Below are 18228 nucleotides of genomic sequence, written 5' to 3'. Positions count from 1 at the left end.
ATGCTAAGTATAGTGTGCAAGGGGCCTTATTCACAAGGTAGTGTTAAGCCACGTTAACTGGGTTCACGCCGCCTTGTGAATAAGGCAAAGCCCCCATCGCCACCACAATGTCACAAAAATTGACGTTTTGGTGGCAATAGGGGCTTGTTAAATATGCCCCTTTGTGTGTTAAACGTACATACTAAGGTACCACAGAAGTTAAATTAGTGCACTTTGTGAACTGCTAATGAGTGATTCCTCACAACGCTGATCAGGCATGCATTAGGTCTTTTTACTTCAGTAAAACGGCTGACAGACATCAGAAACGGGCTTATGGTGTTTTGAGAGCCCTGTGAATCTGTTGATTGGGCTCGAGAGGTTAAGACTGAGCTCATCACAAGTGACCCAGGTCGGCACGGAGGAAGTAGGAATTTGATGAAAATAAATTTCCGGGACCCTGATAAGAGGATGTCAGTGTCAGTGATGTGAAGATATGAGCGCCCGTGTACAGCGTCTGTGACAGCTGCAGAGCAGCCCCCGGCCCAAGAGAGCAGCTTCAATTATTAATGCCTGCTCATTTCGACTACATGAATGTGAGAGCAGGAGTTGAAATGTGATTCATTTGTACTGTCACTTCAGACGGAATCGTCCTCCGAGATCGCGAGCTCTCTGGCGCCTCGTGCCCGCCCTTTCTAGCCTCTAGCCAGCCTCGGCCTCCCTCTCGTCATCTGACCTTCAAGTACAATCTGTATTGGCCCACATGCATCAACATTGCCATTTGCGATTCCTTATTAGCCACAAATAAGGAATCGCTAATAAGAAGTCGCAAATGGCTATGCATGAAAAAATTGCTAAATAAATTGCGATTTCTTATTATTCCTTAATTGCGACTCGCAAATTGCGAATCGCAATTAAGGAATACCTCCCCATTCATTCCTATGGGCCTAGAGGCCCATAGGAATGAATGGGAAGACATTCTCAATTTGCAATCAGCAATTAGCGTATCGCAAATTGAGAATGCAATTTCAAGGGTTCAAGGGTGTCCAAAGGACACCCTGTTGCACCCCTGAAATCAATCTGTGCACATATGTTGTGCACACACATGCCCTAAGGGCATGTGTGTGCACAACATGAAACTTTGAAAAATGCACAAAAGTGCATTTTTTAAAGTTTTCGCAAATTACCATGAGGTTCAACCTCATAGTAATTTGCTCCCCCTAAGTGCGAATTCGCAATTTTTAAACATTTCATGCATTGCATTTAAGAAATCGCAAAATGCGATTTCTTAAATGCAATCGAAATTTGAGAATTTGCAAATATTTGCGAATTCTCAAATTGCGAGGGCCTTCACCCTTCATGCATCCCAAAAATGTAAATTGCATTCGCAAACGGGCGAATCTCATGATTTGCGAATGCAATTTGCAATGATCCATGTGCCCCAAGGCCCCCACGAGGTCCCCCTCCTGCCTAAGCCTGGTCCAATCGTCACAATTCTCTATCACTGGCATGGAAAGGGTGCAGAGGGCCCCAATGCACGCGAGGAATATGGGCCTCCCTATACACACTTTTGTAGCCAAAAGTTAAAACTGGGGTCCAGGTGGCCCTCGTAATTCTGGGCGGGGCCTGTGCCACTGCACCTGCTGCTCCATAGAAAACTACTCCCTATGTCTGTTCAACGCTCCACAATCCTCCTCCTACAGTATATAATATAAGGGACTGCAAGGTGCCCGGCGGAAGGACATGGCAGGATGTAATGTCACTTTTTGAATTTGAGGAATAGCCTTCTTAGCAACCACTGAAAACTGGCCTTTTAAATGTAGGGAATATATTGTTAAATGTATTAACATTAGGTGCCTTCTTGCTCTGGTTAAAATTGTATCTCTTTTGGATTTGGTTATATTTTCCTACTGCTATCTATTTATTTAATTTTATTTCAAATGCAAGATGTCACCTATTAGTTTCTTTCCAATCATCTGCGGTCAGTGCCTGCTTAAGGCCCCGCACTAGAGAAGATTATGTCTGAAGTCTGCATGTCAAGAAACACCACAGTATAACACATCCTTTTGTTACTCCTTCTCTGCGGTACCTGTGAAGGCGTCGACGGTAATCTCGGAGCTCTGCTGTCGGCCCCTCTCTGCCAGAACCGAAATGGTATACTCCGTGCCTGGTTCCAGGTCAGTCAGGTTAAGCACTGAGGTGTCCTCGGGCACCGTGACCTCAGAGGCCATACCGGAAGCAGCTGTAAAGGTGACCCGGTAATGATCTATTGGGCCCTGAGCCTTGGCCCAGTGGAGGCTGATGGATGTCTCTGTAGATGCCGTCACCATAAGATCACGAGGACTGTCTAGTTCTGGGGATAGGAAAGGCAAAAATGTACAAGTTAGAAAATTCAGTGTCCACAGTAGCAGTTACGAACATACACATCTGATGGTACGGATCTAAGTGAGAGTAGATGTGTTAGTAGTTAATCTAGCTCTACCTCAGATTTCAGGGTCTAGTTATCATAAACTATCCCAAAATAATCTCCTAGCTGACTTGTCCTGCATATACCTTCATCAGTGTCTTAGACAACGTCCTCAAAGCAGCTCAGTAGGATGAGTTGAGGTACGCCTACGAGTGTTTAGAGACGTCAGTGCCGCATTCCACACTGTTGACTATAGGATGCTCCTTCATTATCTCTTAGATGTTCCAGGACTCCTGCCTTTTACTCTTTATCATCCTTGCTTTCCGAAAGATCTCACCAGGCTAATCCATACAGCCCTTCGGGCTTGTGTCGAGTGTCCTACCAGGTATCTTGCTTCTGTTTAAAATCTATCTCCCCCTCTTTGAAGATTAGAAGGATCCACAGCCACAGCTCTACTGTCCCTCTGTTGATAAGACATAATTAGACTCTCATATCAACACAAAGCAAAACCCATGCCAACCCCCTGGCACCTGCCGTGTAGCTATGGATAACTGCAGTAGCAGAGCAAGGATGCAATAGGCTCCGGTGCAAGCGAGGAAATTGGTCCATTTGACTGTTGTCTGGGTAATATAATTCACCAAATATCATGGTTCAATGGGCCCCTCTCAGCTTTGGCCCTGGCCCTCCAACACCTGCTGCACCAATAGTAGCTACACCCCTGGATAGATGAAAGGTTCTTGGAGCTTAATTATTTCAAAACAGAACTACTGTCCCTTAACACCAAACGCACCAAAAACCTCCACAGGTAGCAAGCATCTCATCCCATTATAAGGGTCAATCTATCACCTTAGTATCAGCACAAAACCTAGTAGCAATACTTGAGTCAAAAATGGGGGTCGCCTAAATCTGCTCACTCTGACCTCTGACCTTACCTTTGTGTTCATCCTACCGGGGTACCAACAGATGGAAGTGGGTCCAACCATCAAATTCTAATGTAATTATACAATTCCGCTGTCTGCTAACGCATCAAATCTTCAGTCTCTACTCTTCATGGAATGCCACTGCTAGGTTGATAGTTAAGACTAGGCAATATTTGCCAAATGGGAAACCAGCATTTTGCACAAATTTACAAGTGCTGCAAATAGCAGCCACTCGCTTTCTGGTTGTTTGCGCTGTTCACGTGGGCGCATGTTAAAGTTTTGCCACTAACGATGCTTAATTACATGACGTGGTGCAACAGTGTAATTGCAGGAATTTCGCGTAACTAGCGTAATACAAAGTTACTGAAATTACACAAGATTATGTTTGAATAACAGAAATGTCACCAGTCCCTGGAAGGTAACAACACAGAATATATGAGCGCTATCCTTGTTACCATTAAGTTTTCTTCCACCTCTTGGGCAACATTAGGGTGATCTCCTGATCCTCGAGCCTGGTTTACAAATGCATGCATGCTGGAAGCCCAAAGAGGGCAGCAGAGGCATAAAGCATACTTGGGGCATATTTACAATGCCACTGCAACACTTTTACGCTGCTAGAGCATCACTTTTATGACACTCAGGAGGTGTAGTGTGCCAGCTTATATTCACAAGGCCAATGCATGGCATTTCATGGCCTTGTAAATATATGGAGGACGGCAATGCCGTACTCTGCGTGGAAGAGGCATTCCATGGTGTTGCTGTTTGTGTTCTCACACAATACCCATGATTTCTGACATTGCCCCAAATTTAAAACCTAGCATGAATCTGGGGCAGAGTCAAAGCGTAGCAAGGAGAAATTGTATATTTCTCCTCGTATTTTCCTCTTTCCACATGTGCTGCCTTCTGCAGCATACATGGATCCGGGAAAAGGCCTGCTTTGATTGATTTGTTCAGGAAGGTGTCCCTTCCTGTCCAAAAACAATCATGCTAACAACACAGACACTCTTGCACCGTGGTGCAATGGTGCCTGCGTTGGCCCTCGGCTTCAGTTTGTGCGTCGCAGAAAGGACAGGAATGCGCCATATCGTGTAGATACGGCGCATTCCTGCCCATTTCTACTGACGTAGAGCAGCGCAGCCTCAAGGATTGCAGCGCTGCCCAACCTGGCATTTTTTTTAATTGGAGAACTCTCTTCAAATAAAAAGGCAATTTTCTGGGTCGCCAAAAACTACAGCCCCCCCCCCCCCCCTCCCACAGTGCAAAGTGCCTTAAAGGAAGGCCGAGTTTCCCGAATAAAAATCATGCACCCCTCACACAAAGCCCAAACCCCCTCTCCTCCAGAATCTGTATTTGGGGTTTCTCTGCAAACACAAAAGCGCCTTTGGGAGATTTAGCCAACAGACCCAGATTATGAAGTTACTTGGTTTGTTTATTTATTTGCTCTCATTTCGACAGTGCCACCTAGAGGAGGGTTTCCGAACTCCTGAACTATGGCATGTTCTGGTTACAGCCCCATTATGAGAAGATATATTGCTTGCTAGCCTCACTTCTTCCTAACCACAACCTGCTTCGCTTTAAACGGCGTGACATATTACTCACCTGTCCTGGCATTGATGGTGGCCGGCAGGCTCTCCTGCTCATCCAGGACTCCAGAAATCCCAATGCCATACTCTGTCCCTGGCACCAGATCTGAAAACAGGAGCAAAAAGGCAAGGTGATGTGAGTGGGTGGCAGTGCCTATTGGGAAATGGGAGGGATTTGGGAGGTTGAGGCTGGTTATATAGGAGTGGGTGATGAAATTGAAAGTAAGAAGATCACATAATGGTGTCACTGGGACCCAATTCTCTCTTCTTTGATTAAACAACCTAATTAATGCATGCAAGAAGATTCAGTCCCTCTTTGGGGTCCGGCGGCCTGCCAATCAGAAAATACCTTACACTTCAATTCAACTCCCTACCTGCTCAGTGACAATTTCGGGCTACTTCTCTGACGTGACCACAAGGTGTCAATCATCTCTCTCAAAATTCCTTCAAGTATAGGCATTAAAGACCCTGCAGCTTGTAAAGGCTGGGAAGAGGTCCTGCAGCCACCTTTTTGCAAGTCCTGTTCCTTCTCCAAGTGCCTGCTTCCCTCTTTTCCAGTCACTTCTTGATCTCCTCTTGTTCAGATAGTTTCTAGTCCTCTATCTTGCTAGCCAGTTATGATCCCCTTTCCACCAAACAACTCTAATCTACTCTGCTCTCATCCACTCTGCTACCAGCACTTCCCAGCATGTCTCTCCCCACTCTCCAGCTGCCTTCCCACCTTACACGGTCTCTTCGCTCAGTGACACATGCTTGTTTCCTTCCCAAGCTCCATTTTGTAGTTATTGCCTTCTGACTCTCCCTCTCCTTTTGTCAATACTTGAATTATTCTCTAGATAGTTCCAGTCCCTCTGCTCACCTTTGGGCAATCTCTGCCAGGGTGCAGATCGCTGGGAAAGTTCTCCAATAAACCTCAGGGCATATTTATTAAAAAGTAGCACAATGCAGCACAGCAACTTTGGTTGCTGTGCTGAGTTGTGCAGGAATAGACCATTGCAGATCCATATACTAAGATATACAGCACTGAAGCTCTCTTTCCAAGCGCTGGCACAAACATAAGCTGCCTAGAACCATGCACTTAGTGCAAAGAGGTGTGCATGATTTCTTGCTTAGGGTTTCATCTGAAGGGCGCCATTCCAGTACAAAATGCTAGGCTGAGACATACTTTAAAACTCTTTCCACATTGTGTGTGTGCTGCGCTGTGCAGCCCGCTTGCAATGTGGGAGAGGGTCAGGGAAATACATACATTTCACCTTATTAGCGCCTGCCCCAAGGAGGGGTTATTTTTTGGTGCAAAGCCCTGTCTGCCATCATTGGTTGTTAGGGCTTTTGGTCAGCTATCTAGGACAGTAGTCTGGGCATGCCCAAGTACCACCCATTGGACATCCAACTGATGCAAAGTAACTCAAAGTTGTTTTTTTTCCGAATTACTTTTAGAGCTACTTTCCAATGCAAAGGTTTTGTGCTGAAACTTAAACATGTTATCAACACTGTAATGCTTTGAGGCACTTTCTGTGATTTTTGGACTGGCATTGATAAATCTGTTTCTTGGTCTTTCACTTATCCTATGTGTCAAAAATATAGCATAGATTGAAAAAAGTGAAAAATTACCAGAAGGAAAAAAATCTAGAAAGAAACGTCAAAGTAGAGGTAAAAAGTGGTAGAGAATAAGCAACCAAGAGTGAAACAAAAAGAAAGTGACAGAGGAAGAGTGAGGAGCTTAAGAAACAAAATTCAGAGAGACAGAAATGAGAGAAAGGGGAAAAGGAGAGGTAGAGCAAGCGTGAGTGAGCGAGAAAGGAAAAAAGAAAGAGTGACAGACACTCACAGAAGGGGGTTGAATGGCACAGAGAAGTAAATCAAGAAGTAGCAAGATTAATAGAGAAAGAGCTAAAGATGGAGAGAGACAGATGGAGAGAGCAATGTTGAGATTGATGGAGATATATAGGTGAGGAAGAAATGATGATTGTGATAAACTGGAAGAGAGTCAAATGCAGAGCGATAGGCTGTGAAAAATTGAACACATTTGGGACTGAGGTAGAAAGACACACAGGGAGAGCAATGGAGAGAGATAGATGAAGCTAGGGAGCGTGCTGTATTGCAATGTTGGTGCGACGCAGCAGAGCATTTCCATGGTGTTCTAGACCCTCTCATTGCTTGGTTGGCACTCAGAGCAAAGTGTCCTGGCACATACATCATCACCACAACGTTACCACTGCCACACACCAGTCTATTCCGCCCTCATTAGTACCAAATGATGGTGGCTGTAAGTTTAGCATGATAGCTCTCTCTAGGATGCATAGCTGCATAGGGAGTTCGAGGGTCATTCTTTATGCTCTGGCAGATAGAGGGGGTTCTTTGATTTATCTCTAAAAGTCTACACCAGTTGATGTCTGCCTCTTTGAGGTATCCAACACCGAAGCAAGTGATAGGGTTGTATGCTTGTCTTAAGAAAAAAATACTTGTAAAGTCGGCAGCGAGACCTGCCTGGACCGGGCCCTTAGGTACACCTAAAAACGCTGCACTGGCCGTTGAATGACTTTTCATAGTCGAAGCATGTCACATAAAAGCTGGCATGGCTTGGGTCGTGGTACCATGAAGAGAAGGTTCACGATGTGTAACTAAGACAGTATGCCTGGTGGGGACGAGACTGCCCCCATGATGACGGACGGATGTGTACCACTGCCCTGAGTGACCTCAGGTACCTGAGGTAACTACAAGTAAATTTGGTATCCTGACTTTCTTTTGGCGACAAAATCCTGCGCGTGTGCTGTGGTCTAGCCTGAAATTGACCATGACACCCAGAAGCTAGCTCTGAAGTCAAGTTCAGAATGGCACAAGTGCACCCCTTAACTGACACAAGACTACCCTCTACGCTCTAGGACAAGTGCAGAGAGTGCTAGTATTGGCATACCGTTATTTAATCCATGGTGGTTGGACAGGTGCAATTTGTGTGAACAATGCCCGCTATATTGTTTTGAGTGTGTGTATGCTTTAGCCAGTGGGATCCATCTTGGATTGACCCTGGTTTTGATATGGAAGATGATGAAGGTGTTGAGACAGCCTCTTAAGACAGTGGAAGCATATTGCCTACATTCCTGAGTTGCAGGGTGCAGCTCCAGACACCGAAATGAAGAGCAGATAACAGCACTGCTTTTAGAATTTTCATGTGACCAATTCAGAAGGGGTCTGCTGACTAATCCATCACAAGCACTGCCAATTGGGTGATTTTAGAGGGAGAGATGTTTCTAGGCAAAGCCTGGGCCTTTTGTCTTTCCTTGAGTGGTCCATCCAGAAAGGCTAATGATAGACAAGCGCAGGGCTTCGCACTTATTGTGCTCATGTAATGGCCACTCCTGCTTTGAGCATGCATCATCACAACCAGCTGTGAGAGCCATCACCTAACACAAATAATTGTCTGCACTGCAGAAAAAAGATGAAGTCATTAAAAAGAACCTCCCCAAACTGATTCCTGAACTGTAGACAGTGTATACATGTAGGACCCAACTCTTCCCACTTGGTATCAGTTCCATGCAGCTTTAGTGATCAAGGACATAAGTACTCTGCAGAGTACACAAAGATCTGCTGTGAGCCATTCTCCCAGAGGCAAGGGGACATCACCTGAAATCTACTCATCTGCATATCTTGCTGGAGAAGACTTTTGCCTGCCTGAGACCTGGGAGCCAGCATGCTGTTGAGAGAAGTATGTGCCTCACCCCACAGGAGCTGTCTGCCAGAAGAGGAGAAGCCCAGCCACTGTGTCTGGGAAAGGATGGGCCCAGAAGAAGCAGATAACCACTGGGTTGCAAAGTAAGTGTTTGCAGAGCTGACCTATGTGAACCTCTTACCTGACCAAGAAACTAAGTTTGTACACAATGATCTGCCAGAGCATCTGCTACAGCTAGTGCTAAATAAGGGTAAACTTTACAGGCAGCCTAGCGCCTTGCTTTGGGTGGCCATGTGCATGGTAGATAGTAGCTTGAAAGTGGACGGTAATTGTTGCCTTTTTCATGAGTACCTTAAGTTTCATATTTGAAAGGGTACAGTGGCATAACGAAACTTGAGGGGGCCCCCCCACTCTCCTGACCCAGTCCTGAGCTCTCAGGACAGGGATCTGCCAGTTCCTGAGGGGTCCCCCAGGGCTAGGGGAACCCCTCCACACCGCAGAGGCTACAGGGATGTTTGTTACGCCACTGTGTATGGTCACATTCAAACCATTTTGAAGTTCTGGTAGCCTAGTATTTGCTTCTGCTGGTAGGCCTGCTGATGAAAATTCAGACACTGATGTCTTGGAAACCAGTGTTCAAGGCTGAACAACAATTTGGTCTGTAGGACAAGAAGGGTTCATGGCACACAGTGGCTTCCAAGGCAAGAGAATCTGGGCACACCAGAAGGGAATCAGACTTCTCTTGTTCAAGACTCGGAGGAGGTCCCTGCATTGTACTTTCCATACATTTAAAGATTTTAGAAAATCATTGATATCTCCAGAGACACTCATAGCCAACCCTAAGAAAGATCTCAATCCCCAGACATGATGTTAGCATGGTGGAGGCACAGGATAGGATTGCCAAAAGCTAGCACATGGCCCATCCACCCTATATAGAGTGTCCAAATGCATACATTCTTTACATTTTAAAAAATATAGTTGGGGCGGAAGGGATATCTGCCAAGTTTTTTAGGACTGTCTTGCATTCAGCAAAATCGAACCAACCCTCAAAGTTTCTTTTGTTGATGCAGGAGACATCTGGATCAGCTCTGTGACCATCACTTCCCCATATTCAGGTAACATCAGCACTGCCCAGTGTGCAGTGGGTGGGCATTTCTGGCTCGTTTACTTGGCACCTTATGTTTGGGACGCTGTTGTCCTCACATCAGTCGCCTCTTCAGCAGTGAAAGGCAGGACCACGTTTCATGCCTTTGTATTGTATTGTATTGTAATTGCATTCATATAGAGCTTACTACCCCTGACGAGGCGTCGAAGCGCTTTTTCCGCGAGTAGCACGCTACTCCGGGACCCATAGAGGATTAGTGTTGAATTAGTATAGTGAAACATGCAAGTACATTTTAAGTGGTGGATAGGATAGTCAGTTATTTCGATTTGGAATGATAGCAGAAGGATAGAGGAAGACAAAGGTTTGTATTTATTTAGCGCTTGTTGAGGCACGCTATTCAGGAAGCCTACAAAGGATTAGTGGTGAATTAATATGGTGAAATATGAAGTAATTTCAGTGGTGGATATTAGTCAGTTACTTGAAGAGAGAAGGATAGCGGAGGGATAAAAGGGGAAGAAAGATTTGCATTCATATATTGTTATTGTTATTGTTATGAATACTTGTAAAGCGCAACATTCATCCTACCAGGATATCACGGCGCTGCGAGATTGAGCAGTAAAACCTAGGGCAATTACCTGGGACTTATTGGTTATTCTGGTGTGGGGAATAATGCAGTTTTTAATTTTTTCTTAAAGATGGGGTAGGAGTCCGTGAGTCGGAGGTTGATGGGCAGATCATTCCAACATTTGGCAGCAATGTGTGAAAAGGCACGTCCGCCCATCCTGGATAGCTTGATCCGTGTGATGGCTGCTTTGGCTGAGGCTTGTGAACGTAAGTTCCGTGCTGGAGCATAGAACTTAATTCGATTCCGTAGAATGTAAGGGCCAGTGTTGTGTATTGTTTTATGGGCGATGCATAGCATTTTGAACGTGGCTCTTTGCCTCATGGGCAGCCAATGTAAGGCTCTCAAGCAGCTTGTAGCTGAATCATACTTTCTCTTATTGCAAACAGCTTTAGCTGCAGCGTTTTGGACCAGTTGTATTTTTCTAAATAGGTAGTCCGACATACCAACAAATAGTGAATTGCCATAGTCCAGCCTGCTAACTAGTAGTGACTGGACTAGGATCTGTCTGCATTCCAGTGGGATCCAGGGGAAGACCCGTTCTAATCTTTTTAGTATGGCAAATCCTTTGCCACATATTGAGGTGACATGGCATTTCATCGATAGAGTGGTGTCCATCTGAATTCCTAAGTTTCTAGCAGACGATGTGGGATTGGGTGGAGAACCTAAAGAAATTGGCCACCAGGTGTTATCCCAGAGCTGTTTAGCCCCACCGAAGAGGAGAATTTCTGATTTGTCAGCATTTAGTTTTAAATAATGGCAATGCATCCAAATGGATAGTTCAGACAGGCAGTTTTGCAGTTTACTTTTGGCGTCATTTTCCCCATTTAGGGTTACCATCAGCTGAGTATCGTCAGCGTAGGAGCAGATATTAATGCCCCATTTCTTGCCAATCGACGCCAATGAAGAGACGTATACATTGAACAATGTTGGGCTCAATGTTGCCCCTTGGGGCACTCCATATTTAATCTTTCGAGGGGTAGAGGTAAAGTTACCTAGACAGATGGACTGGGATCTGTTTGATAGAAAGGACTCCAGCCAATTTAGGGCTTTACCTTGTATACCTTTTGCGGCAAGTATGTGAATTAACAGTTTATGGGACACGGTATCAAACGCCGCTGATAAATCAAGGAGTATCAGGGCGACCGTTTTGCCTTTATCGACCTGCATTCGAATATCGTCCATTACAGCCAGGAGTGTTGTCTCTGTGCTGTTGTTCGATCTAAAACCGGTTTGGGAGGCATCTAGTAGTTTGTTGGTTTCCAGATAACTTGACAGTTGTTTTGTTACCAGTCTTTCTAAAACCTTGGATAAAAAGGGGAGCTGTGAAATGGGACGATAATTGGCTGGGTCGTTTATGTCTGCGCCCGCCTTTTTTAATAATGGGATTACCGCCGATTTTTTCCAAACTTCTGGGAATACAGCTTGCTCCAGGGACTGGTTAAGAACTTTTGTGACTGCTGGGCCAATTATGGGAGTTAGTTGAGAGAAAATATAGTGTGGACAGACATCCCATGGCGAGCCTGATTTGATTTCTGACATGGCTTTAGTGACCTCGTCTTCTGAAAACGGGCCAAAGGTAGAGCAGTTGGTTTGCAAAGTAGAGTCCATCTGATACTCCACAGGGGCCTGGCTGTTATTTGTAAAAGAGGCATATATTTTGTCGATTTTATCACTAAAAAAGTCACTAATTTCTGTGCAATTTTCTTGTGATGGCGTCAAGTCAGATGTAAGGCTGGGGGGATTGCAAAGTTCTTTTACGATTTGAAAAAGCTCCTTGGACGAGTTTTTATTCTCTAGTATTTTTTGAGAGAAATAGTCTTTCTTTGCTTTGCGTATGGCGGTATGGTATATTTTCAGTTGATGTTTGTAAGTGGCTCTGTCTTAAGGGTTTCTACTAACTCTCCATTTATGCTCAAGTGTGGTGCATTTTCTTTTTTCAATTTTTAGGTCTGGGCCATACCATTTCTCAGAGGTTTTTGGTTTAGATCGGTTGGTTGTGCGAGTCCGCGAACAATGGTCTAGTGCTTTCTCTATGTTACCACGCAATAGACAAATTTCTTCTTCACATGTCATTTCAGAGCTGTGAATAGGAGAGAAATCTTCCTTAAATTTTTCCAAAGAGAATTTACTCCAACATTTAGTGGGGTTAGTCGGCTGAGCTGGCGGTCTTTTAGTTTTTATAGGTAGGTTTAATGTAAAATCTATCCTATAATGGTCTGTCCATGTCAAAGGGGTTATATTTGTAATGTTAGTCTTCGATATGTTAGTAAATATAAGATCTAACATGTTCCCCGCTCTGTGTGTGGGGCGAGCAATTTTCTGCGATAGTTGCATGATTTCCATGTCTGTGGCAAGTCGTTTAGTTAGGGGATTGTCAGATAGATCAAAATGAACATTGAAGTCACCGATGACTATAATGTTTTTAAAATAGAGACAGAATGGAAGGATTTGTTCTAGGAGTTGGGTGCTGAAGTCAATTGTACTATTTGGGGGATTGTAGATGATTGCACATCCGAGGATCACCTGAGAATTGATGGAGATGGAGATCATTAAAACTTCGTGTTTGCCTAGTTGTGTGACTGTTTCTTGACGACATGAGAAGCTATCTTTAAATATCATGACCACTCCACCTCCTCTCTTAATTAGTCGATTGAGATTAATGATTTTGTACCCATTAGGTAGGGCTGCAGTAATATCCGGGGTATTGTGCTCACCGAGCCAAGTTTCCGTAATAAAAGCAAAATCAGGTTTGCTATCCTGTAATATGTCCCATATTTCAATAGAGTGTTTGGGGAGGGACCTTGCATTGACATAAATGCATGTGTAGTCCTGGGTAGGTGTGTCTTCCGATGTGGGTGGCTCCGAGTGATTACAATTCCATCTACAGTTACGACAGCTAAAGGGGCCCATGGTGTTGGAGGGTCCAACTTTGGCACAAAGGGAATGATAGGATGGTGAGGAAGTATTGAGATTGAGCAGCTCTCCACGAGTGTATACCATCGCCGATTTGCCTGGTCTGTCTGTAGTTGGAGAGACAGGGGTTGTGGCCCCTGGTCCCGGCCTGTCGCGGACGGGCGCAGACGGGCTCGCCTTTGGCGAGCCTTCGGCGCGCATTCGTCGCGCCCGCTGCGCTCGTCCGCTGCGCCTCCTGTAAGGACACATCTTTTATATGAGGGGTGGATGGAGGGGCGTGGCTATTGGCAGGGGGCGTGCCCTACAATCGGCCAATGGCGTTTCTGTTGTTGCTAGAGTCACCCGCCCACGTCAGCTGACAGGGCGCTGAGCGAGGAGAGATGGCAATGCTCGTTCGTTTTTAAGAGGAGGTAAAAACACAGAATATACACACTTTAAAATTAAGCAGAGGATTCCTACTCCCGGCTATGCCTCAGGAGAAACTGCTATCAAGGTGCTGCACTCGTATTCAGCACGCGCTTTGTATGCAGAGGGGCGTGGCTACTGGCAGGGGGCGTGCCCTACAATCGGCCAATGGTGTTTCTGTTGTTGCTAGAGTCACCCGCCCACGTCAGCTGACAGGGCGCTGAGCGAGGAGAGATGGCAATGCTCGTTCGTTTTTAAGAGGAGGTAAAAACACAGAATATACACACTTTAAAATTAAGCAGAGGATTCCTACTCCCGGCTGTGCCTCAGGAGAAACTGCTATCAAGGCGCTGCACTCGTATTCAGCGCGCGCTTTGTATGCAGAGGGGCGTGGCTACTGGCAGGGGGCGTGCCCTACAATCGGCCAATGGCGGTATAGCATTTGTTACCCCTGATGGGTGTTGAAGCGCTTTTCTGGCGAGTAGCACGCCACTCCGGAACCCATAAAGGATTACTGTTGAAAATTAGTATAGTAAAAAAAATGAAGTAATTTGAGTAGTGGATATGTTATTCAGTTATTTGGGTAGTATACTAGTACAGTTTAATATGGAATTTGAGAAGTGAACATGTTAGTCTGTTAATTTCGATTGAAAAGGATAGTGGAGGGATAAAAGAGTGAAAGATTTTTTTTATGTCTTAGCAATAGGAGGAGGCTTTTGGATGAGTAAAAAGGAGTTTTGGAGGGGAGGACTCAGAGGAAAGAGTTTAGAAAGGTTTGTTTCAGGTGATCGGCAAAGTAAAAGAGGTGTCAGATGATGCAAGGAGAGGTAGAGTAGGAATGAGTCTAGAAAGGGTTATTTTGGCAATCATAGTAGTGGTATGGGGTTTGGGATAAATGAGAGAGTGGATGTAGAGGATATATTGATAGATTTATAGGATGAGAGATAGGGTAGTGCATTGGAAGGAGTAGTAGAAGAAGTTTGAGATGAGTCAGAAGGTTGGGCTAGAAGATTTATTCAGCGAAGTATAGGCTGAGAAATAGGGTAGTGCATTGGAAATGCTAAATTAGAAGAAAGTGATAAATATATAGATCCATAATTACATTGAAAGTATATAGATACATAAAGGATGTAAGTATATGTAGATTAAAGATATTGATGGAGGCACAGGATGAGAAATAGGGTAGTGCCTTGGATATGCTTTTTCAGGAGAAAAGTAACAGACACAAGTACATGGAAGGTACATAGATGCACAATTGAAGTATGTACATGTAGACCAAATATGATTTTTATTTATTTATTATTATTATTTTTTCTCTCAAGAACATAATTATTTGGAGGCGCTAGGGGGCGCACAGCGGAATGGCTGTGTGAAACCACAGCTCCGCCGGACGTCCGACATCCATCGAATAAACACACTGCTGATCCGACCGAACATGCCCAACAACCACTGATTTATGGAGCGGAACACATAGCGCTTCAGATGTGGTGAGCTGCTTTCGGTCAGCGGGCCGACAACGTGAGATAGGCTGATTTTCTCGCGGGTGCGAGCAACGATGAGGATGGCGGCCATCCGATAATCTGACTATCTGAGACCCTGGCCGAGGTCGCAGTTACATTGCAGTCAAGCGGAGTGGAGGGGTCTGAAATATATGGCGGAATGCACCCCCACGGCGGCGCCGAGCGGTAGAGGTGAGGCGAGGATTAATCCCTGACTCTGTGCCCCTCGGGACCTGAAGACGACAAGATGGCGGCGCCCAGACCGATGAGAATCGGCTAGCTCCGTCCGGGAGCATAGGAGTCGGAGAGTTGCTGCTGTCCCTGCGGCGCTGAGGAGCGGTGAGTCGCCCTTCGCCCCCCTAGCCTTTCGGCGCTGATATTAGGGGTGAGCGCTACACCCAGCGGGATTGTCCCTCGCTGGCCGGAGGAGGGATCCCATTGCTGAGGCGCCAGAGGCGCGAAACTGTCTTTTATAGAGGCGCGCCCGCCTCGCAGAGATCGCACTGCCCGGGGACCCCTGCTGCAGAGACGGCATACCACGGATGGGCGCGAAAATAAAGACAACAGGGGGGAAAATAAAAGAAAACAAAAGGGTGCACTATGAGGAATGCCCTCGACCAGTGGGGGGCTCTTTGATGGCGGCAGGCAAGAGGCGACGCTCTGAGGAGGTCTGACTGGGGTCACACTCATAAGACTGACACTGCTCATCACCACAGTGCCTGGCAAAACAGAGTGCCTCTATTGTTACGTGAACCCTAACACTGCAAGACATTGCATTTCCAACGCGACCGGGGGTCCCCGCTGAGCCATCCTTCCCCCACCTCGAGACTCCGTGGGAGTAACTCACTGGCCACGGTCTTCGGCGACGCCCGGGGGGGAACAGGTGGGCCACCACAAACGCTGGGCATCCGGGGTCACCCCCCTCGGCCACAACCAACGAGAACATTCACGGCCAAGACGGGGTCGCCCACTGCACTACCGAGATCCACGAGGCAGACCACCAAAGCCCAGCTCGCCTCGCAAGGTATGATGGTGAGACCCGATAGGCAACAACCGAAGTTGAGCTTTGAATCCAAAAAGCCCACTAAAAACGCAGATGCCATGGCGGAGGGTGGAGGTCACTCTGAAGCTCCTGCGAGCAACAACATGGAGAAGATTCTTCTTGCCATACAATCGAACCTGCAAGATATCAATGGCAAGCTCGACCATCTGACGTGCAGAATGGATGGCATGGCGGACAAGCTCGATAAACATGGGGAACGGCTTGATGCGGCCGAGGCGCGGATTTCAGAGGTTGAGGACGAATCCAGAACCACCACAGCGAAATGCAATGGAATGGACAGGGTCCTCGAAGTGATACGTGCCAAGGAAGAAGAGTTGGAAGCGCGTTCCCGGCGCAATAATGTACGCATCACGGGAGTTCCGGAATCAACCAACACTGGGCGCATGGAACTCTACGTTGAACAACTATGTAAGGATCTATTCGGAGCAGAGGCTCTGTCTGCGGTCTTCATTGTTGAAAGAGCTCACAGATCCCTCGCGCCGCGGCCTCCCCCAGGTGCGACTCCCAGACCCATTGTCGCGTGCATTTTAAACTATCGCGACAGAGACACCATCCTTCGTCTGGCGCGTGAAAAGGGGCAAATAACGCACCAGGGAAACAAGCTGGAATTTTACCCAGATCACACAGTCGCTGTTCAGCAGGCTCGGAAGGAATTTGCTTCAGCAAAAGCGAAATTACGGGAGTTGAACATCGTCTACGCCATGTTGTATCCGGCCAGACTCAGGGTAACATGGGAAGGGAAACCTGTCATTTTGTCGAACCCTAAAGCAGCAATGGAGTTTATCAAAAACGCCAGGAAAAAGACGACCAAGACATCCCGAGATGACCAAAATGCGGACTCTGAATGAGATGGTAATGTATCACAACGCTTAATCCCTAATGGGCACTCCCTACCTACCTACCACTCAGTAGGGGGGTGTCCATCATCGCCGTTATTTTCCTATTGACTTTCACTCTCTTGCCACGTCATTGCACCCACGTGCGATAGACTTTGTTGCGAAGCTGGCTCCTGACAATAACTTTACTCCGAGCTCTGCTTCTTCCGTGGTACTTTGTATGATGTTCTTATTGACGATATCCCTATAGCCTTATCAGCTCCTTCTTGTGCCTTATTCTATGTTGCCAGGTCTTCTAATTGTGTAAAGTTGCAGAAGTGCATATGATGGCCGTTCAATTTTCCACGCTCTTACTGTATTGCTTTTCGCCGGTCATATGGGAGACGTCTAAATGCTTGCCAATGTTTTCATTCCTGATCACGCTGCCTCCCGGCTGCCCTTTCATTGATAGGCTATGTTGCATGGTCCCAAACATGCTGTTATTACTTTGCTGGCTGTTCCTTATCTATGCTGCTCCTCCCATTCATCTGCCTAGTTTTGCGGGGTGGATCCCCCCCCCGACCTATGCCATGGGCTGGTCTGTGCCTACCCCCTCTCTCAGGAGGTCGTGTTCCACTGCATGGCTCTTGAGACTTTAGACCCCATATGGGTGTACTTATCTGGCGTTGGGTCACTTACACTACTTTTGGTCTGTTGCAGTTGACTCTATTAATAGGGTCAGTGATGTTACACTTGCACTGTAGTAGTAGACGCCCAGTTCGCCTGTACTCTGTTGACTAGCCAGGTCCCTTGCTGAGCGGCCTGGCCGCAATCAATTACGAGGTCGCGGGGGGGGTTAGGAGATGGGGAGGTTGTGCTTGGTTGCGGCCCAGTGTGACTGGAGAATGGGTGACATGTAGATAGGTAAACGCAGTGTTATTGGCACCAATCCAGATGCATTAGAGACGTCCACGCCCGTACATTCGGGTGTTGAGCTGTGCCCCCTGCGGTCCTCCAAAAGGGTGTTCCCCGCAAAGTTGCTTGGGATGGGAAACTTATTTTGTCCTCTTTGTATTTGGGGTGGGTGTTCCTGGGGAAGATGGCTTCGGCAGGTTTGGGGTGCTGAAGTGGGTGGGGGTGGGTGGACGGGGTGTTTTGTTTTTGAATTGAGACCGATTTCTCTGCATCACAATTATGATCCTATGTTGTCACTTGTGTGCTTCTATTACATGGACCGGCGCGGCCAGGGC

The 18228-nt window shown here is 46.5% G+C and overlaps 1 protein-coding gene across 2 annotated transcripts in view; it reads right to left on the bottom strand.

Moving 5' to 3' along the window:
- The window catches only part of TNR (tenascin R), a 761475-nt gene that overhangs the window by 106721 nt on the left and 636526 nt on the right, over positions 1-18228 (bottom strand). For both annotated transcript variants that reach the window (XM_086956605.1, XM_086956613.1), the window contains exons 10-11: positions 4903-4992; positions 2066-2329 (exon numbers count right to left, since the gene is read on the bottom strand). In XM_086956605.1, coding sequence (XP_086812731.1) covers positions 2066-2329; positions 4903-4992 — 354 coding nt within the window. The remainder of the gene's footprint in view (positions 1-2065; positions 2330-4902; positions 4993-18228) is intronic.

The sequence above is a fragment of the Lissotriton vulgaris genome, chromosome 1_1, assembly GCF_964263255.1.
Source record: "Lissotriton vulgaris chromosome 1_1, aLisVul1.2, whole genome shotgun sequence".
In the NCBI taxonomy this organism is placed as follows: Eukaryota; Metazoa; Chordata; class Amphibia; order Caudata; family Salamandridae; genus Lissotriton; species Lissotriton vulgaris.
Note: the sequence above shows the minus strand (reverse complement) of the source record. Positions and strands in the feature narration are given on the sequence as shown.